This window comes from Candida metapsilosis, assembly GCF_017655625.1.
Source record: "Candida metapsilosis strain BP57 chromosome Unknown scaffold2, whole genome shotgun sequence".
NCBI classification, from domain to species: Eukaryota; Fungi; Ascomycota; class Pichiomycetes; order Serinales; family Debaryomycetaceae; genus Lodderomyces; species Lodderomyces metapsilosis.
This window is the reverse complement of record NW_027138160.1, coordinates 1,887,386-1,908,685: the sequence shown is the minus strand read 5'-3', so window position 1 is coordinate 1,908,685 and position 21,300 is coordinate 1,887,386. Positions and strand designations below refer to the sequence as shown.

At 38.7% G+C, this 21,300-nt stretch overlaps 10 protein-coding genes across 10 annotated transcripts; 3 read left to right on the top strand and 7 right to left on the bottom strand. All coding sequences in view use genetic code 12, as the record gives it.

The window, feature by feature from the left end:
* Window positions 1–3,384: 3,384 nt before the first annotated feature.
* On the bottom strand, window positions 3,385–4,239 carry RPL7 (Rpl7p; the record flags this gene model as incomplete). Its single annotated transcript, XM_067691148.1, has 1 exon — window positions 3,385–4,239. One exon carries the CDS (start codon window positions 4,237–4,239, stop codon window positions 3,385–3,387), a length of 855 nt encoding a protein of 284 aa, XP_067549542.1.
* A 1,220-nt stretch (window positions 4,240–5,459) lies between these two features.
* RFX1 (Rfx1p) lies at window positions 5,460–8,177 on the top strand (the record flags this gene model as incomplete). Its single annotated transcript, XM_067691147.1, has 1 exon — window positions 5,460–8,177. One exon carries the CDS (start codon window positions 5,460–5,462, stop codon window positions 8,175–8,177), a length of 2,718 nt encoding a protein of 905 aa, XP_067549541.1.
* A 347-nt stretch (window positions 8,178–8,524) lies between these two features.
* On the top strand, window positions 8,525–10,384 carry I9W82_002305 (uncharacterized protein; the record flags this gene model as incomplete). Its single annotated transcript, XM_067691146.1, has 1 exon — window positions 8,525–10,384. One exon carries the CDS (start codon window positions 8,525–8,527, stop codon window positions 10,382–10,384), a length of 1,860 nt encoding a protein of 619 aa, XP_067549540.1.
* Window positions 10,385–10,421: 37 nt separating this feature from the next.
* Window positions 10,422–11,396, bottom strand: I9W82_002304 (TOR complex subunit; the record flags this gene model as incomplete). The annotated part of the gene is made up of 1 exon (XM_067691145.1): window positions 10,422–11,396. The coding sequence occupies one exon, from the start codon at window positions 11,394–11,396 to the stop codon at window positions 10,422–10,424; it is 975 nt and encodes a 324-aa protein (XP_067549539.1).
* A 101-nt stretch (window positions 11,397–11,497) lies between these two features.
* Window positions 11,498–12,562, bottom strand: SIS1 (type II HSP40 co-chaperone; the record flags this gene model as incomplete). The annotated part of the gene is made up of 1 exon (XM_067691144.1): window positions 11,498–12,562. The coding sequence occupies one exon, from the start codon at window positions 12,560–12,562 to the stop codon at window positions 11,498–11,500; it is 1,065 nt and encodes a 354-aa protein (XP_067549538.1).
* Window positions 12,563–12,794: 232 nt separating this feature from the next.
* On the bottom strand, window positions 12,795–13,850 carry I9W82_002302 (ketoreductase; the record flags this gene model as incomplete). The annotated part of the gene is made up of 1 exon (XM_067691143.1): window positions 12,795–13,850. One exon carries the CDS (start codon window positions 13,848–13,850, stop codon window positions 12,795–12,797), a length of 1,056 nt encoding a protein of 351 aa, XP_067549537.1.
* Window positions 13,851–14,078: 228 nt separating this feature from the next.
* I9W82_002301 (uncharacterized protein) lies at window positions 14,079–14,840 on the bottom strand (the record flags this gene model as incomplete). Its single annotated transcript, XM_067691142.1, has 1 exon — window positions 14,079–14,840. One exon carries the CDS (start codon window positions 14,838–14,840, stop codon window positions 14,079–14,081), a length of 762 nt encoding a protein of 253 aa, XP_067549536.1.
* Window positions 14,841–15,588: 748 nt separating this feature from the next.
* I9W82_002300 (uncharacterized protein) lies at window positions 15,589–16,929 on the top strand (the record flags this gene model as incomplete). The annotated part of the gene is made up of 1 exon (XM_067691141.1): window positions 15,589–16,929. The coding sequence occupies one exon, from the start codon at window positions 15,589–15,591 to the stop codon at window positions 16,927–16,929; it is 1,341 nt and encodes a 446-aa protein (XP_067549535.1).
* Window positions 16,930–16,951: 22 nt separating this feature from the next.
* On the bottom strand, window positions 16,952–17,965 carry CDC28 (cyclin-dependent serine/threonine-protein kinase; the record flags this gene model as incomplete). The annotated part of the gene is made up of 1 exon (XM_067691138.1): window positions 16,952–17,965. The coding sequence occupies one exon, from the start codon at window positions 17,963–17,965 to the stop codon at window positions 16,952–16,954; it is 1,014 nt and encodes a 337-aa protein (XP_067549534.1).
* Window positions 17,966–18,326: 361 nt separating this feature from the next.
* On the bottom strand, window positions 18,327–20,237 carry I9W82_002298 (serine/threonine protein kinase; the record flags this gene model as incomplete). Its single annotated transcript, XM_067691137.1, has 1 exon — window positions 18,327–20,237. The coding sequence occupies one exon, from the start codon at window positions 20,235–20,237 to the stop codon at window positions 18,327–18,329; it is 1,911 nt and encodes a 636-aa protein (XP_067549533.1).
* Window positions 20,238–21,300: the final 1,063 nt, after the last annotated feature.

The following is a 21,300-nucleotide window of genomic DNA, read 5'->3' as shown; positions in this document are numbered from 1 at the left end:
CACTACACAACTTAAGAGTACAAACTGAGATATTTTTGCTTGTGGAATGAATGAATGAATGAATGAATGAATGTACGTTCGCCACAGCTACCAGCAAGACAAAGTGAGTTACAAAAGTGTCTATTGTATGCAATGTTTTCTCACTTTATCAAAGTACGTTGTCCTCCAAATAGGATTCACCTTTATGGTGTTTTAATGTTGCACAAACTTGTATAAATTTTTTTATGTCTCAGAATTTATACATAATGCGCATATAGTCAACATCGTAATTATAGTGCTAATATAAACATTTCAACCAAAGATGAAAACGAAGACGAGTCTTAGATGGCGGGAATAATTTAATGATAGCTATATTTAGAATACCAGCTGAATATGCCTATGTTACTTCATGGCGTTAAAACAATCTATTACAAGGAAGGAATTTATTTTCTTTATCCTGATAAGAGTGTATTCTGCACATAATCTATTACGTTCTACTCCGTTCTAGGTTATTGGATAAAAATTTATGCGCAAGAGGTTAAATTGCTCTTTTCTTTGTTTTTGCATGTTTTTAGGTTATTGCGGCATATGTGGCTTTAAAATATGGGTAAGTGAAGTGAATGTAACCCAACAATTTTTCATAACCACTTGTGGTTCACACTTTTCTAGTTGTTGCATTCTAGTGCCCTCACAATTTAGCTTCGACTGTGAACAGCTAGAGCTCCTCAGCCAAGACAAAAATAGCAAGGGTAAATGCAACATACTAAAAGCTATTCACTAAAGGTTTTGTGTATTAAAACTATAAACTCCGCACTTACCAAATACAACTAAAAAAGAAAAGAAAAATGAATCACTCCAAATCCCTATTACTCCCCATGGGTTTTAATGAGTAGCGCCAAAAATAAAAATAGAAAATTAAAAAGATGACTAAATTCATTTTGTCCGTTGACTGTGGCTTTCCACTTCTGCTATTTTTCCGAATTTATGGCTTCACTAGCATTACACAAGAATATAGGCTTATTTCTGTACGGGCGTTTGCGACGACAAAAACTACTCATTTGTTATTTTTTGATGGGTGTGTGTGTGTGTGTTTGTCATTGCGCTTGATCTATGTTTGTGTAATAAAACTCAAAAGCAAAAAAAAGAAAAAAAAAACCAACATTTTATATTTGGACTACATACACTACCTTTCTACAGAGAAACAACAATAGTTTTATGTCTTTTTGTAATCTCAACATTATTATATTGCTTCTGTGGTTTAAATGAGCCATGCATTGGTCTGGCATTTAACCGCTAGGGATGTCTCGGAACAAGTAAGCTCGGAAAACGGAATTTTGCAAAAGATTCAAAAACATAAACAGCAAAGAGAAGCTTCTCGAATATCCACATTTCAAATTCAGTTTAGAATGGTGCTTGGCTATTCCGGGAGCTATGTTATACATACGAATTTCATTAATTTCTTTTGTCAGCTGCAGTGTTAACTACTATATTCAATGCGAAGTGTTAATTGCATCGGGTAAACCTTCATATGATTGGAGAAGATAGGAGATAACATACATTGTATTGTCACGGATATGAAATTTAGAACTTGCTCTGTATTAAAATTGAGTTGGAAACACTAGTAAGATAATATTTACAAAGGCATAACGTAATACAGATATAAATATAGTGACGGGGAAATAGATTCTCCGCACTTTCATATCATACTAACATTCTGTCTCACCCGATACAACCACCTACTGCATGTGAAGAGAATAATTCATTTGCATTGTGTAGATGAGTGTCAATCTGTGTCTCAATGTATGCCAAAAGACCAAGAAAAATTACCAGACTCTTGCATTTGCAATCGAAGGTATCTGCACCCGAGGCTGGTACAACATAGAGCCCCTTTCCAAAGCTCATGCTTGGCACTTTGACTTTGCTCCTAGAAGGAAAGAAAACTTTTCTATGTTGAACCGGAACATTTTCTTTAATGTTTGACATTTATTATTTTTATAAACTCTTCTTTGTGTTCCGAGACAAAACTGAGCTCTAAAAGAAGAAGCCGAAACTTATTTTTTTTTTTTTTTTTGGCTTTCTACAAATAAACTCTTATAAGATTCTATTGTACTTTAAGCAACCTGATTTAAGTTGACTTTGAGATTAATGAATCAATTAAGCGTTTCTGCAAGTATCCGCCTTGATTGCTGTCGATTAATTGGCACTTGGTTATTTTGTATAACTTTTTCCGAAATGACGTGAAATTACCCCTCACTGTTTTTGTTTTTGTTTTTCTTATTTTGTGCATATTGCAAAATTCCACAGGGATAAAGGAAAGCATTTTTTTTGCATTCATTCCGATAATTGCAGCGGAGGTGGAATCTGCTTCAAAACAAGAGGAGTTTCAATATTTGAGAAGCAATCGTAGCAATTATTCTCATTTCACTCTCTCTGTTAGGTTCATGACATTGGCTAAACCTTCCTTAAAATATTAGTTTAAATTTTTAAACTTTTATAGACTCTAATTCCTATTATTCGATTAACAACAAAACTTTATAAATTCACACTAATTAAGTATTTTGAAAACTTGGACTTAGTTCAACCAAGAAATTTAATGATGTCACTACTTCAGTAACAATAGAAGTAACGTGGTTCGAGATCAGAGACAGAAAGTCTCGTTGATTCGAGGGAAAGAATTGACGAATCAGAATTTCAAGTTGAAATGGGTTGAGAAGATTGATTCTAAATTGGAAGTGGCTATCCCCAGGTGATTGTTTGCTTGTGACTGTATAGTTTCTTTGGTCAATGACGAGTCTGTAAGAGCTTTTTCTGGTCAGTTTTCCTTAAGTGTTCGATTGGTAAAAGTTGTGATCTCGATCAAACACTTTGTTTACGAGAAATACAAAGGCGCTCCTAAAGATCACACACTCTTTTTCTTTCAATGGGAAAGTTTTTGAGAATGATGTCACTATTTGCTCAAAACAATAGGCAGTCTGATGCGATGACTAAACCACACAGGTTATAAATAATAAACATAAACCAGTGCAAAACAATGCAGTGCCCGCACAATAAGGAAGTTATATACAGGTTTAGTAATAGAGACCAATGTTTGAAACACAATTAGTTATCAAGGGGAAGAAATAAGAATAGTTGCATTTAATTGCCCTTTTAGCATATTTAATATGAAATTGCAACTTTAAGCGTGTCATGGAAAGCTAAAGCAAAGAAACTTCTGATTACCTAGGGTGCTGCAACCTTGTCAACGGATACATCCACAGATAGCCTTACAATAAAACTACAAAAACCATCTAGAGCGGAAAGTGTAAATTTCAATATACATCTAGATTCCAATTAAGAAATGAATTATTAAGATTGGCCATGGAGTATCATGGCTATATGCAAACATCTTCTCTACCTCATAAGAAATCAATTTTGTTGATCAATAACAGCATCAAAGTCTTCAACTTCCTTCAACTTGTAATCTTGTGCCAATGACACTTCAACTTTATGATCATTTGCGTATTGCAACCTAGCCAACTTAGCTTGTGGACCCCAACCATTAACAGGAGCATTCAATTTGAAAGGTAATAACCATGAAGTAATAGGGATGAAATTGTCAGTTAAATTAATCAATTCATGAATCAAATCTTCAATACAAATAAGACCCAAATCTTCAAATTTATCTTCCACAACTTGATTATTATCCAATTTAACCACTTTTGATTGTACTTGACCAGTTTCAGAATCAGCTTCTTCAACCATTATACGAGCTCTTTTTTGAAATAGCTTACGTATTGATGAAATCGATGGTTGTCCAATAATCACATATGGTGCAATCAAACCTAACAACTTTATCGTTGACTCATTTGCTTTAACAAAGACACCAGTATTTGATTCAGTTAATTTCAACACTTGCATGATTTGGAACGCCTTTTTAGGAATTTTTAATCCTTTGGTATGGTTAGGTATTCTAATGACGAATAGTAATTTGTACTCTTGGTTCTCTGCTTTATTATCATTATGGTTGCCACTCAATGAAGTTGGTGCATCACTATTGTTGATCTTTTTAGAAACCTTCTTGATCCTTTTGCGTTCAATCTCGTTTGATTTATGATTACTTAGTAAAGTTTCTGCCCTAATGAATTTATTCTTTTGTTGTAATTTGGCCTTTTTCGAAGCAGCTATCTTTTCCTTAATCTGTTCTTGTTTCTCCAACCTTTTACGGTCAGCATTCTTACGTTTACGTAATAGGATCTCAGGATTTGAATTCAATATAGCCATGGCTTTGTAGGTGTCTGTGGGGAGGGGGGATTAAACTGAAGTCTTGATTCTAAGTGAATTTTAAGAGTAATTTTTTTTTTTTTTTTTTTTGCTTTTCCTCGATGAGATGATGAGGCTCCCTGAGCTACCAGTTCTATTCTCCTGCGGAACATTTTAGCGCCGGATACGCGAGTGAATGCTTGGGGCGCACATAGGGCGAGAAAATTTTAAAAATTACCTCCCCAGAATCGGTACAAAGAGAGAGAGCCTCCCTGTCGGGCGGAGAAAACTTGGACAAAATAGTAAGTACTTGATATGTGATCTTTGGCTTCTCTCTTTTTTAGAACTAAAAATAGACGAGCCATTCGTTCAATTTAGCCTTTGTTACGAGCTGTGTGTAAGCAACTGGTTATGCAGATCATGTAACGAGAAAAAAGTCCGACATTAAAAGCATCATAATTTAGATTTCATCTAAAATGAGCTCATTTTTTTTTTTAAACGATGGCATCCAGAATCTGATGCTGACTTGTATTGACTTTAAAATGGGGGGCTTGAGACTTCATGCACTGGGTAACAATAAAGATCATTGATAGACATGAGTAACCATGGCAGTGGTATTTGGTCCAGAGTCGGTGATAAGTAACATTCTCTCTGTGTGTGTAATGAGTTTTTGTGAATTACGTAATCTTATGTTAAACACAACAGAAGAAGAAGCAAAAAAAAAGAAATTTCATTTCAAAAAACATTCCCTTTGTCTCTCTGATCTGATCTCTCTACTTACTTACTAACAAAATTTCAATTTTAATACCAAATCAGGGTATAATTAAATTTTTCAACAAACAACATATATATTTTATAGATCTCTTTCTTTTCTTATAGAAAATAATATTATTTCTTAAGGATTACTAGAATCCCAGCTTACGACAATTCACAGTTTCTTTCCGTCCTCACTTACACGACAGATCCTACACCTATAACAATCACAACCACCAGCCCCTTTAGAATCTCGTCTCCTTTTTTCTTATTGAACATTTTGCACCCTTTGCATCAACTTTTTTTTTTTTTCTTCATACTTTTATTTTTTTTTCAATATTTTCATTTGATCCCTTTAGTTCGGTTACCTGTCACATAGAGCCTTTCACTTCATCTTAGGGCTAGAGATTTTCTTCATTACATTTTGCATTTTTTTTGATATATCATAGATACCCCTTGTATTTACAGAGAAAAAAGCTGATGTTTTTATGAACCCTGAGCACTTTTCATCACATCAAAGGTCAACTCAGTTACGACTACAGCAGCAGCAGCAGCAGCAACAGCAGCAACAACAGCAACAACAACAGCAACAGCAACAACAACAACAACAACAGCAGCAGCAGCAACAACAACAACAACAGCAGCATGCTCCTGTACAACAAGTCACTTCTCATGGTTTTGCAGGTACAGATCAAGAGCCTCAACAATATTCCCAACCCACAAATTTTGCATCTTTACAAACACAGCCCGAATCATTTTCTGAAGAGATCTCGGAGCTGCAATACGCCCCACCAATAAATCCTACGTATATGCAATCTCAGCGCATACCGTCATCACAGCCGTTGAGCCAGCAGCCCTATTATGGTGGCTCTTTACAAACTCCTGCATACCTCACTCAAGAGAGTGTTAATTTAAGCATGCCCCAGTCGCATCAATATACAAACTATAGAAATACTGGTCAATTCACCAACACTGCATTCACAAAGCAAGCATCAGAGCAATTCAATTTTGGCTCCTCGTTTCAAACTTTCCCACCCCAGAACCAACAGAGGATACATCAAGGTGAACTGATGCAGCAAGCTGTACATCAGTCGCCGGAACTCCAGACACGATATGAACCAATTCCAGGCCTGTCGTCAACCATTTCATCGAGCCAGTCATATCAGCAAAGCCAACAGGGAGTTTCCGCCCCATCATCATTTATACTGCAACAATCAGAAAAGGCTCTTGAGCAAAGCGACTTACTTCAAGAAGTACCAGCTAAAGGAAAGCCCCCAGCGCATCTAAGAAGGCATAGAAGAAATAATTCATCCATCTCATCTGTTCTCCACTCCACTGCTTACGAAGAAGAATTGAAAAAATTGGCACTTTCAAAAGTGAGTATACCTTTACCTGAAATAGCTAGACGGATTAAGGAGCAAGAGCTTGATCCTGTCGCCATGAGCACTAGCTCGCGATCAACCTCACAGGAAGGATCATCTGCATTATCAACTTCATCACAACCTTCGGCACTAGATAAGGCACAAAACAGTAAAGAGACACAACGGCTGGTTTTTGGTATGGTTTGGTTATTAACAGCCTGTGAAGTGTCACCTACTGCAGTGATACCCCGAACCAGAATCTATGCTAGATATGTCCAAATTTGCGCTGACAATAGTCTCTCGCCTTTATCACCAGCTAGTTTTGGTAAATTGGTGAGAATATTGTACCCAACGATTACAACACGAAGGTTGGGAATGAGAGGACAGCTGAAGTATCATTATTGTGGGATTAGGCTAAAAGGCGAGCAAAGTATGCAGCTGCAAATGATGCAGAAGCAACAACAATATCAATCGCATCGAAGAGGTCAATCATCGGATCTTACCATACACGGACAAGTACCGTCGCGCTTGCAATCACCAGTTCGTCAGAATATCAGTTCAGCTTCTGTGGAGCAGTCGCCTCTATCGACTAACTCATCAGTATCCTATGAAGAATCTCCGCGACAGACTTTTGGTACAAATACCCCCACTTTCAGTCCCATCAACTCACCATCGGTACTTTCGTCATCTGCCATCTCGGATCAGCTACCGCTGGCATCGCGAATGCAATACATTCCAGACTTGTTTAAGCTTTTGAGTATGGAGTCAGTAGCGACCAATTCTTATCCGTACACTTCAATTGACCTACCTCCTATATATCCATATTTACCCAAAGACACTGATCGTGACGTTGCTGATACACTATTTTCATTATATAAAGTGCATGTCAATACAGTGTTTGAGTCACTAAGATTTATGCAATTAAAACGGTTATTTTCATGTTTCAACAATTTCAATAGCATTTTGTCAACACCAGTTTCCAAGTTGTACACAACCGACTCAGTCTTGGAGTGGGTTCAGCAGTGTGATTTAATCATGTACAAGAAGATGATTCGAATGTTGAGCAAGTTACATATGCAGTACATGATGCCTCAAGATAATTTAAATCAACTTCGGGCCATTGCATCAACATATACTCGTACCTTGGCAAACTCCATTATCAATTCACGAAGCTCCAAAACCTTTATTTCCATGAAGTTAAAAATGGCCAAGCATTTTGTCAATTTACTTAATCGACTAATCAAAGTCATAGATACTGGATCTACAGCATCGAGGATATTGAATGATGACAATGAAAAGCAAGCAATGCTTGAAGATTGGCGGAAGTTGGACCTCACTGATTTGGTTTCACGCGATGTTTTATGTACTTCCGAGTCAAATTCAAACTTGTTAATTTACATATTGACAGAAGAAGTTGTCAAAATACTTGAAGCACCTTCAATTGAAGGTGGTTCTCTTATGCATTCATATGCTGATTTCATTGCTGCTTTGCCATCACGGTTCCCAAATGTTAATTCTCGGATGTTCTTGTTACTATCATCAAACTTGTTGACGTCTATCCTTCGTGAAATAAGTCTCAATAGTGGTGATGGGTTTGGAGCATGGTGGGTTGTGAGATGTTGGGTAGACGAATACTTGGCATGGATTATGGAAGTTGGTGGATTTTTTCAAGATGATTTAAAGGCTTACACAGAGGAAGGACAAGTGGGATATATTCAGTCAACTGAAGGAAATCCAGAGGTACTGAAACAGGGAGATATGGATCAAGCTCAGGCTAGTGGCGACCCTGGCAATCAAGAGGAATATAATGAAAATGCTGATACTTCGTTTGACCTACTAGGATAGCGACAAAGGATCGTATAGGAGTTCATATGAGGAAGTTTAGCATGAAAAGAAAAATTGGTTTTATTGAGTTGGATGGTGTAGTTTCGGTATCTCTCAAATAGTGACTGTCGCACAAAAAAAAAAAGATGTGTGCAAAGGAATTACCACAACAGCATTACAAATTTACCACTTTACCAGCATAACCAATACACTGCAGTTTCCATAAAATATATATCCTCATCATTACAACGAATGGGTTCAACATTTTAAATTCAAAAAAAACTAAAGATTATAGCCTCCAGAAGAAGAATCGTTTTATCTGTCTTCACACAACTGTTGGTTGCAAAAACTCTCTACTCTGCAGAAGGATGTCTCAGCTCACAACACTAGACAAGTTCAACATTGCCAAGTTGCAACTGGAAACGACCAAGAACAAAGATAGCCCTGATTACTGGAGGTTCAGATTAGCTATTAAATTGATTCAGGATATTTACATGTTTCCCAGTGATGAAAGTTGTAAACGAGAGTTTTACGACACCATATCCAATGATAAAATGCGGGTGGTTGGTAAGGAGCTTACCCCTGGAGAGAGGAGTGCTGTTGCTAATGCGGATTTGACAATAGGGTCAGAGATTATGAATATTTCTACAGCTGCAGTACTTTTTGACCAGGAAGGTGATACTCCACCAAAGTATACTACCCAATACCAAGAGATTTTTCAACCCATGCTCATCAACTCCAAGGCCAACAAGGAGAGCAATAGAGTTATTTTGTTGACATTTTTGGTATTGTTCAACTATTTGGAAGATAGTGAGTTTGCCAGTAAAGTGAACAACTTGTGCACTCACCAACGTCAAATTCGTCTTGCTAGTGATGTGAGAAATTTTAGAGATTCAATTAAATCCCAAATGGTTGAACTTTTTCATTTTTACTTTAAGGATTATTCATTAGCAATGGAGTTTTTCAAAAAGGGGCAAATCAAAATGGCAAAAAGTAATTGGAAATTTTTGGAGAATTTAATCAATGTGGTCATGGTTAATCACTCAGTATTGAGGAATCATCAGCTTGAACGTGTTGGTTTGTATTTGGACCCTGAGTTTGCAATAATCAATCATAGTTGTTTGCCAAATTGTTTGCAGATTGAATCTGGTTTCAAACGGTACTCCGTCGCTAATAGCTTGCCCATTCAGGCAAATGAGGAAATTACCGTCAACTATATTGAAGTGACCACACCGGTTGAAATCCGGGCCTACAAGTTATTCACCAAATATCATTTTCATTGTCAATGTCACTTGTGTTCACTGAAACATGATGTATTTTTTACCATGCAATGTAATGAGTGCTTGAAACAAATCAAGTCGTCAAGCTTAACTGCTGTGCTTACCACGCCAAATACTATTTTGAAGGAACAATCTTGTTCAAAATGCTTTCACCCATTCGATTTGGATGTGTACACCAGACAAATTCAAATTCGCAACTTTTTCATTGCAATAATTCTCATTCCAAAGTCTAATTACAACATCAATGACGAGGGATACTTTAGTTTACTATTGAAGGAATTTGCCGGTTTAATTGAGAAAAATGGCGCATCTGCATTGGTGAAATTACTAGTTGATTCAATTGAAACTTTCCAAATTGTTGGCACTCGAGTTTCATTTGTCAAACACTTGATTGATGAGGTCATGACGACCAAAGTGTTTGCATTATACACCTTTCCATTCAATGTAATTGTTGAAAAAATCAGTAACGATGCTTGTGAGTGTAGTGATTTCGATACTAGCTTGGAAAGTTTAAAATACTATTCACGAGTGCTTTTCGCAGTCAAATTTCCTGCGGATTTAAGCAGTCAATTGTTTTTTGATGAATGCGTGTTTTTGGAATTGGCACAACGCATTGAGAACTTAATGGCGGTGCTAGTGGAAGAACAGGTTGGGACTTTTTTTGGAACATTTGAAGAATCGATGGAGTTGTTTGCTAGATGTGCATATTTCTTTTATAAACATGTTCATTGCAAATTTGAGATTGAACATATCGAGGAAAAGTTGCTACAACTTCGTCACGGTTATCATCCTGTCAAGTCAAAGAGAAGTATTCATTCCTGTTTGGAGAGGTTATTCAGCTACGCCAATGCCAACATTTTCATCACAAAGACTCGATTTCTTATCTTCAATGCAAAACAAGAACAGGTTACTTTGTTCCACACATTTGATTCCGATGACTACATGTGAGGATGCGCTAGCTGTATTCTTTTTATTATAGCTTTTTCTATACATCGTTTAATGCTACACACACAGCACCCTTGTGATGCCCATTGTATTGTCTAACTGTTTCACTATTTGACAAATCCCACAATCTCACATAATGATCAGAGCATGCAGTGACAAGGTATGCACTATCAGCACTAAATGCACAATCCCATACCCATCTCTGATGCCCCTGCAACGTAGTCTCTAATGCAAAATTCTGCTCCGTAGACCATATCCTTGCCGTATGATCAGCAGAACAAGTGGCTAAATGTTTCATATCGGTACTTAGCAACACGCGTGTTATGTATTTCAGGTGAGATCTAAACTTTGTTACCGGAGTCAATGATGTTAAATCTTTTTGATTCAGCATTTTCCATACGTAGCAGTTACCCTTGTTGTTTCCAGCAACAAGCATTGATCCATCGCTTGCAACGCTTAAGGAATTAATTGGTACATCATCTTCGGGAATTAAATGATGAGTGCATTGATTCTCACCAAGATCCCAAACTCGTATATTTCCGTCCTGATCACAACTAATCAATTCTCCTTGATTTGGATGTATAACGACTTCATTTACAGGGCAGTTGTGTTTATAATTCCGTTGCACTGAAGGAGATCTCACGTCCCATACTTTAACAGTTCCATCTTCGCTAGACGTCACCATCCATTTATTGTCAGCTTGAAACGCTAATGACGTGACATTTGTGGTGTGTCCTTCAAACGTCATCACTGGGTTGTTATTGGAGTTACTGCCATTTGATGACCCTGTGTTGTTATTCTGTACTGATGTGTTTCCTGCTGCTCCAGCTTGCCGTATGTCATACAACCTAACGTACAAGTTGCCTGCTGCAGCAAGATATCGTTTATCGGAAGTGATTTCTAACCGATTGACTTGAGAGTCAGTGTGTTGAATAGTCCTTGAGCAGACACCAGTAAGGGCATCCCAAAACCTTATGGTATGATCATACCCTGCAGACGCTAGTATCACAGACATGGTGGAGAAGAAGCTTACCTGTTTTACATTTATTTTTATTTTTTTACGTCGCACTGAAAATCTATTTATTAACATTATGCATTTTACTCTCTATACACAACTCAAAAGTTATTCATAATGGCTTGTTTCTGTGCTGGAGTTAAAGACGTTGGGTAGTCAACTTTATATGTGATTTCCAAGTCACCTCTTTGTCCAGGACTCTTACTTATTGGCATTCCCAAACCTGGGTAATTAGTAGTGGAGTTTGGTTGTACAGGATTTGATCTACTTAATGGAATTCTTCTTCCATCCAATGTAGTTACATCTTTTTCAAAACCACAAAGTGATTCCTTAAATGATAAATGCACATTCATTTTGATGTTGTTTCCATCTCTCTTGAAAGTTGGGTTTGGTTTTTCTTGTATAACAAATTGTATAGTTTGTCTTGCTCCACATTCAGGCTGGTAATCACCTTCGTTGGCAAAATTGATCTTGGTTCCCGATTTCCAACCCGGTTTTATATTAACTTCCAACACTTTCTGTTCTCTAGTTCCACTAGCATCTTTTCTTGTAATCTTCATCTTTTTGGTGGCTCCTTTGTACAAATCTTCCAATGATACAGGGAGCTGTATAGATACAGTGTCTGGTTCAGGTCTTTGACGTCCACCACCAAATCCACCTGGCATTCCACCACCTGCTCCTCCAAATCCACCTCTACCAGCTCCACCAAATGGTGATCCTCCAGCTCCACCACCACCACCAAAGCCACTCAGACTAAAAGTAAATCCGTCATCTCCCATACCGAATCCACCCATTTGTGAAAAGATATTGAATGCATCGGCTTGTGAAAATCCTCCACCAGATGATCTGAAGCCACCGCCTCCACCACCACCAAAGTTGAAACCACCAGCACCACCACCACCGGCACCTCCGAATGGATTACCAGGATCGGCAGCTGGGGCATTTCCTCTTGCTGCTTCTAGACCGTATTGGTCATACACTTCTCTCTTATCAGCATTTGATAAAATATCAAAAGCCTCTGATATTTCTTTAAACTTTTCGGTATCACCAGTTGGTTTATCTGGGTGGTATTTCAATGCTTGTTTTCTGTATCCTTTTTTAATCTCTGCTTCACTAGCAGTTGGCTCGACGCCTAGCAAATTGTAAAGTTTTGTGTCCTTAACCATGTTTCTTTAAATCTATAACTCAATGGTATATGATATCAATTGACTCTAGTAAAAGGTAAAAGAAAGATCTGGTGAATTAAAGTAGCAAATTAATTTTCAGTTTTCTTTGTTCGAATGTCGCTACCAAAATCTCATGCTCTTTTTTTTTTTTTTCCTGCCTTTCTGCGGCTTTTATCGAGAAGATTCGTCTTACTTCTAGAATGTTCTTATCTACACACGTGACTTATACAACCTAATCATTCTTTTCAGCACTAACAGCAGCACCAGTCTTTGCTTTCTTTCTTAAAGCTCTTTGCCTGATAGATTGGTGCATGTTGAGGTTGAGTTTGTTTGCAATCTTGGAGTAAACTCCAACTGTATTGTCAATTCCAAAATGCATCAAAGCATGGGCCCAATATGGTGTACTAGTTGCAAATCTCTCTTGAGCACCACTTCTACGACCAACGCTCTTCAAAGCTGATGCAACAAAGTCCTTAGCATTAGGAATTGCCAACGATGAACGTCTAATCTTTGACATGGCCGATGTGACCAAGTATGAAATGACCAATTCAACATCGATACCTTCAGGGTTCAATTCACCAGCTAATGCATTAGACCATTGTTGTAAAAAAGCTTTTGATCCGGAATAAACAGCCAAGTAAGGGGTAGGCAACAATCCACCAAATGATCCCATCGTCAAAATAAGACCTCTGGTTTTGCCACGTGATTTCTCAACAGTTGCTGCAATGATTGGAGCAATGACTTGAGTGATTCTCAATGTAGCAGTATTGTTTATGGTAATAATGTTTCTCAATTCGGTGGTATCGGTTTCCAAGAATGGGACTGGGATGGAATGAGATTGTCCAACATTGTTAATCAAGACAGTCACAGGCAAGTCATAAACTGCTTTTTCCAACTCCAAGTAGTTGGCTTCATCGTCGGATGCGGCATCAAAGGGGATAATTCTAGTATCAACTTTGTATTTGGCTGTAATTTCCTCAGCCACGGCTTCCAACTTTGATTTAGTTCTTGAAACTAACACGATAGCCAATCCACGTTTGGCTAATTGTAATGCATATTCCTTACCAATTCCATCGGAAGCACCAGTGACAACTGCCCATTTGCCACTATGAGCACCATACTTGACAAAATCGACTGGAGGAACAACAAAGAGGTCAACAAGTAAGGATCCGAATTTGAGAGCGAAAGTGGTTAACTTGTAAACACCAATTAGTAAAGCAAGCACTAAGGTGTAGTACACAATTGGGTTATCTGGGAGAGCTTCGAATAGTTGTTCAATTGATGACATGACTGATAGTTGTGAAGTGTTGAAAACTCTGTCCCCTTTTTTTTTTTTTTGTTTTTTTCTTTCGTTGAGTTAGGAAGTTTTACGTAAAACAGCCTTTCTATTTTTTATCCTTACTAGACTTTTCATAAAAAGCACTGTACGACTGAGGCTTAGATGGTGAGAGAGTAAGGGCTCTACAGGGTTAAGCTACATTGATAAGTTTACAAACGTTGTAGTACCCCATTATTATTAAATATACACTAGATCATCCAACTTTTCCGTCGTTAGTTGCACATGCAACTCCTCTCGAGAAGCATGATTTTCCAAACTCGAAAGCGCCATCTCCAACCTAATCTTCTTCTTCTGTAGTTCCTGAATTGTGTCATCAGCTTTGGATTGTTCAATGTAGTTATCCTCCAAGCTCTTTTGCCTGGATTCATCAGTCACACCCATAATGTTGATCCATGGGTTCTGAAATTCTTTCAACTTGGTATCATGTAGGAAATCTTTGTAATGGCGAGAGCTCTTGTCTACTACACCACCCGACTTGTAAAATTCGCCCGTGTGACTTCCATTTCGGCTCTTGTAGCCACCTCGAAAGGAGCCCCTATAGCCGAAACCGCCACCACCACGACCACGATGAGAGAACTCCAGTCCTCGTTGCTCTCCATCATTTTCTCCATTACTTTCCTCTTTTTCCACAGGTAGTGAAGACAGTTGACCCTCTTGCTCGTCGTGTTCGTAATACGAACTTCCTCGACTCCAATCATCACCATATCCGTTCTGTTTATTGTAGTACCCACCACGTCCTCTATAGTTGTTACCATAATACAGCGAGTTGTAGCCTCCACCATAGCTTCCACGTCCACCACGAAACAGTCCTCTACCTCCTCTTCCACCTCTGCCTCTGTAGCCTCCGCGATAAAAATTATTCAGACCACGAAAATCATCATTATTTCCTCTATCTGATCCTCCTCTTCCTGCTGAGCCTCTATATGAATCGTATGACATGATTGTTGATGGGAAACAAGTGTAAGGTTTTGTCACTTGAATTTTCTTTTTTTTTTTTTTTCTCCTTCATTTATGTCGTGAAAAGTCATTGCGACATTGAGTCGCGGCACTGCTGGCAGTAGGGAATCTTTCTTCACTGAGACTACTCAAGAGCAGCCGCGGCTAATCAAGAGTGCGGTGATATTGTAAGCTAATAGGTTATACAAAGGTTGGGGAAGCAGTCCTCTCAGTAGCTACACCTATGAGCTACTGCGCAGTGCAAAACCAGTTTACATTGCATTACAGAGCAGTTGTGCACCACTGCAACACTCGCAACCTATTAGTACACATCTCCCCGTCTACTCAATCACATGATAGTGGTCTGGTTCCAGATTGTGGTTCCACCTTCATGTGTTGTTGTTTTTTTTGCAATCACATTTCCTATTGTAGTAAAAAAAAGACGTGTACAAACCGAAATGTATACAAATTGAAGTACATCCCTTTTTTGTCTCTTCGGTTACAAAACGTTTGTTTTTAAATAAATCCCTTTTTCCCGCCTTTTGAGTGATTCAAAGGAACAAAGGGAAGGAAAATATCAGAATTAAACCAAAGGATCCTGTACTGCAAAGGTCATCTGTGAGACGTATCATCTAGAGAGAGCTTTGCAAGGAAGGGCATACTGTCTCTGCAAAAAATCTTTGATCCTACGCACACGCTCGGGACTATTTTTTTTCACTAGCCACGTTTTGAAAGTGTATGCTTAGATACGATGGAATATTCACCGTCAAGTCCTGAAATTACTCCACATAAACAGCCAGTTGATACGTTGGCACTATTGTTTGATCAGGTATGGGATTCCACGATACTGGAGACATCCCTGCTCCCTACTCAAGACTTGGTAAAGCTAGCACAAAACTTGATCAAGGTGCATACAGGTAACAACGAACCAAATGAAGGCGGGTCCTTTCTTTTCAATCCACAGACCAATGTAAACATGGAGCAATGCAAGGGTAAGGAGATGTTATCCAAGGCGGAAACGTGGGATATATTAAGTCAACTATTGCAAAGCAAATCCGATTCGGAAATGGACATAAAGGCATATCTGTCACATGAAGAAGTTGCAATGCGTCTGCCTGAATCGTTACCAGATGTAAATGATGACGTCTTGAATGACGAGTTGGATATTGATGCCGATTCAGATGATTCGATGATGGAACTACAGTGTATGCTGCAGCTGCCAGTGCCGATCCCGGCTCCATTACTGCAACCTCCAGTTTTAGCAGCTTCACCGTATGATGATGATGATGTTGGGCTATGCTATATTGACCACTGCCTAAATGGCGCATTGAAGAAGGATCTAGATAGGAAGACTCAGCAAACATTGCGCCAAGTTATTGAAGAAGTTGCTCACATACACAAGCAGGTGGAAAAGTCGTTCTCTCAGGTAACAGAAAAGTTGGATAAACTTAAACTGAGCAACTCGCATGCATCTCAGAAGTTGGACATGTTGCATCATGGATCAGATTTTATGCATAGTCGAATCAAGAACATGCAAACAAAAGTCAAAACTATAAAAGAAAACAACACCAAAGTGAAGCGCGTTGTCTCTTTTAGCGATTGCTGTGAAGTGATACCAGTTTCTGATAAACTACCTCCAATTAAAACGCTAAGTGGACTGCTGTTGCGTGCTACGCTTCATCGACAAAGAGCATCATCGTATCTCGATTCAGGTGCAGTCTCTCCCTTGCAACACAAACGCCGTGGCATCCCCCTCTTTAATGCACCTGCCCTCAAAGCAAACACTCTGGTAGTGACTCCTACATCTTTTGAACTTGATTCTGATGATGATGCTCTGGAAGTGATCATCAATGACGATATGGAACCTTATAGAATTTCAAGAGAAGGATCGTGGCAGCATTTACCAACTCATTACGCACAGCCACATAGCCCTGGAAGCCCTTACTATAAAAAGACGCAAGATTTTCAAGAGGAGGAAGCAGCTCCTTGTGAAAGACCAGACGAGCCGGTCAAAATTCAATACATCTTATTCATTCTTTTGCTATATTTTTTCAACAAGTTGTATAATTATTGCCGGTCGAAACTAGGTTAATGTGTATCTACATATGATATCCCTATCCCATGTTTACTGATTGTGAAAAATTCACATCTTCTCCTCCTTCATCTAGCCTCTTTTCCGCAAAGTTTGCACCAGCATGTGCTTGTCCAAAGATATCATGGTTTTCTTGTTCATTACTATCCTCACGGAAATATGGATGAGCTAAGGCTCGTTTCGCACTGATTCTCTTGCTTGGATCATAAACCAACATCTGCTCTAACAAGTCAATACCATTGGTATCCAAACTAGGCACAAACTCTTTTAAATCACGCTTCTTCCATTGAGGGAACCCTGGTTTAAAATCGGGCAAGTAATTGACATCGGGCCAAGTTGTTTCATTTGGAGTACCCAAGATTCTAAAAATACGGAAAATTTCATCAATTTCTGAATCTCCTGGGAACAATGGTTTCCTATTGCACATTTCAGCAAAAATACAACCAACAGACCACATGTCGACCCCAGTGGAATATTGTTTACCTCCAAGTAAAATTTCCGGCGCTCTATACCATAGTGTAACAACTTCATGAGTATATGCTCTCAAAGGCACACCAAAAGCTCTAGCCAATCCAAAATCAGCCAACTTCAAATTCCCTTCCTTATCAATCAACAAATTCTGTGGTTTCAAATCTCGATGTAAAACACGATGGGCATGACAATGTTTAATTCCGCGAATCATCTGCAACATGAACCGTTTCACCATTTGTGGTTCCAATCCAGTATTTGATTGCGGTGGGATCGATTCCATATATTTCTTCAAATCCAAGTCTAAAAACTCAAACACCAAGTACAATTTATGTGAATCGGAATGAATTATATCATAAAGACGAACAATATTGTCATTTCTCATTTCTTTCAAAAGGGAAATCTCTCGGATGGCTGTCGATGGAACCCCTTCATCTTCAGATTCAAGCCTGATTTTCTTGAGAGCTACAACTCTGTTGTTGTGCTTGGTATCAAGGGCTTTATAAACAACACCATAGGTTCCTTCCCCCACTTTTTCCTGACGCTGGTAATCGGATAACTCAACCATGTGTGTAGATGCCAGATCTGGGATGCTAGGTTATGTAAGATCTCAAAAAAAGAAAAGAAAAGAATCACTCTGTCACTGTGTCACTCGGTCAGTCTGTCACTCTGTTCTACTGAGTCAAGTTTGTTGAGCCTTCTTTGGTGTCTCTTAATGCAATCGAAAGGGGAACCTTTAGAAAATCTCTTGACGAAAAGAAAGCGTAAACACACAAAAAAAAAAGTAGGGATTTTTCTTTTCCTCATTTGCTTCTACGCGTCCTATTTTGAAACCTCTCTCTGTCAGAAGCAACCCACTCCCGACAGAACTAATACAGTGTATTCAAAAGCTACATAAAAAAAAAAAAACATTCTATAAATAATGGAAACTATGCTGTGATTCCTTCTCCAGCATCACAAACTTTAATCTCTCTACCCCATTCACTATTCAAAATTTGTTTCCCTGTTATCCTTCTCTCTGGTTTTGGATCCAAAATGGAATAAATGACATTTCTACAACGGGCCCGCTTCAAACTTTCAATCGGCTCGTATCCAGTGGCTTCTTTTCTCTTGACAAGATACTCTTCGAAAAATTCGTCCTTTGTTGGGTCTGCCAACTTCCACAATTGACGACCAGTTCTCATGGCCATGTAAATGACACCACAAGCCCAAATGTCAACACAACGAGGATCAAACAGGTCTTGGGTGAATTCCTCCGGAGCAATGTAGGGAGATGACCCACATACACCTTCGGAAAATTGCACTTCTTCCTCCCATGCCATTTTAAAACATTCAGAGTTTCCAAAATCGGTAATTTTTAAGACACCATTTTGCGTCAAGAGTATATTCTCAGGTTTCAAATCACGATGAGCGACACCCATATTATGCATATAGTTTACCCCTCTGATGAGTTGTTTGAAAAAACAATCAGCCTCTGCGTATTCTAGTTTACCCAGGGCAATAATCAATGTGTATAAATCACCACCTGTGCAAAATTCCATCACTTCACAATAATCACCCTTGGCATCCTTGAGAAGATCCAATGTATCTATAATATTTAGGTGTTTCAATGATGATGAAATGCAAAATTCAGACGTTAATCGCCTGTTGTACTTTTTCTCATTTTCGTTTGGTTTCTTTTTAAACTCCTTGACTGCGTATAGTTTCTCTTGTCCATTTGTTCCTGGAGTGGCTACGCTGGATGAAGCAGAGTCGAGCTTTTTATGAGATATTCGTACAACTCCAAAGGATCCGCGACCAATCACTTCCTGACACCTTCCGTACTTTTCCACAAATGATCGACAATCAGGACCGGTTTCAACATTTATTCCCTTGTCAGTATTGTTCACCTCAGCAGTGCCTGGTTGGTGATAAGGACTAGTATGGTTCTTAACCTGGTTTACCAAACCAGCAAATAATGTGGGTGGTTTCCCTGTAGTTGCTCCCGATTGTTGTTGTTGCAATTGCGAAGTTGAAGATTGCATGGCTCCTACCAACTCAGGCACAGCACTTTTTGCCTCATCACGCAATTTCTTTGCTCCTAATAAATCCTTCAACATATTTGACAACTTTTCATGACGCTTGGCGGATCTTAAATGATGTTCATGTGTACCGTTTTCTAGCATGACAAACCTTGGTAATTGTGGTTGTTGTGCTAATGAATTGAGGGAAGTAGTTGAGTCGTTTTTATTCTTTGATAGTTGTACATTTGATGAAGATTGTTTCATCAGCAGCGCCATTTTCCTTGATGATGAACGAGATACATTTGGTGATGGTCTACTTGATGGAATGGATGAAGCAGATGGACGTCTTTCTTGAACAATGGGAGGAGCAGATGATATAGCGTGCTTCTTCAACTTGTTGTCCAAAGAGGACATCAGCATTGGTGAGGTGGTACTCGAAGCAGAACCATTCACAGGAGAATGCGACCTGGTTCTATCCAACCTTGGTGAGGAGTTATTCGACTGGTTTAGTGATGGTGGCTGAGCATGTTGGGCCAAAGGCGATGGTTTATGTGGTTGTTGTGGTTGTGGGTGCTTTATATCTCGCAATGGTGATACGTCATCATTTTCAACCTGGGCTAGTATCAAATCCTCATCATTTGGTACTGACGTGGTCTGAGGCTGCTCCGTTGGGGTTTCTGAACTCTTCTTGTCTACCGTGGTTACCTGAGCCTCCCCCAGAGGCAGTTTAGGTTTACTTGCCACTGATTGTTGCAGCATTGTAGGTAAATTTGTTTGTGATTTGCCAAACAACTTTCCCAATTTTGAAAGCTTTCCGGGTTTAGGAGTGTCCACCATGTGAGCTGTAAGATGTGATGAAATATGAGATGGGACGATACCCGTTCGTATATATATGAGTTTGTCTCTATTAAAAGTGTAACTGTTTCCTCTGAAATATTTTTTGGTTGTAAAAGAAGAAAGAGAAAAACTGGTTACAAATTTTTCTCTGGCATTAAATTTAAATCCCTCATAATTAAATAATAATAATACATCACATGTGTTTATACACACACAGTTTACTTTATAATATCTTTATGAAACGTAAACAAATACTCTAACACAGGGAAAACGTCTCAACGTGACGTGTCTCTTGCCACGTTTATTCAAATAGCATCCCATACTTGTCACACTTGTTTCCTAATATAGAAAACGCGAAAGTTAAAGAAAAGCGCATCTAAGCCTCCTCACTGAAACAGGAGAGAGAGTGCGTGTGTACGGAAATAGTGACGGCAAAGGGTGATCACTGTAGTAGCTTAAATAACCAGCTTTGTGCTATTAGTGGAGGCTATGGTATCATTTCCTTAAACAGAAATCTCTGTAATTTCTTCAAATGAGTTTCTTCTTTTCTGTAGTTTTGTCATTCTAATGATGAGAGTAACAGGGGGGAAGCTCTAGCGTCATTTAAGTCAACAGCTATCTGAGGTGTGGAACCGTAGTTAATTAGGCTGAGCCACGCAGAAACAGAGTAAAAGTATCGTATACCCCTTTTAAATACTTGGCACGGATCAAACTGAACCTTGTGAATAAGACAATCTACAATAACAGTACACATTGCTTTACATAGTATTACTAAATAATGTGCATAACAAATCTGTGAAACCAACTATGCTGGGTGGCAAAACTAGATAGCTCCTTGACATCCTAGAACTAAACATATAGACATTCGTTATCACTTCATACGAGATCATATTTTTTCAAAAACGAAGACAGTCTTCATATCAAAAAGAAGCCAGTTTGATATCAATGTATCAAAGATTGATACCATGTAGCCCCTTCCTCTCCAATTTACACGTAGTGCAAATGGATCTAATTCCCAATTAATGAGGACTCTCCCTGGATATGCGACAATGTAGATGTAACT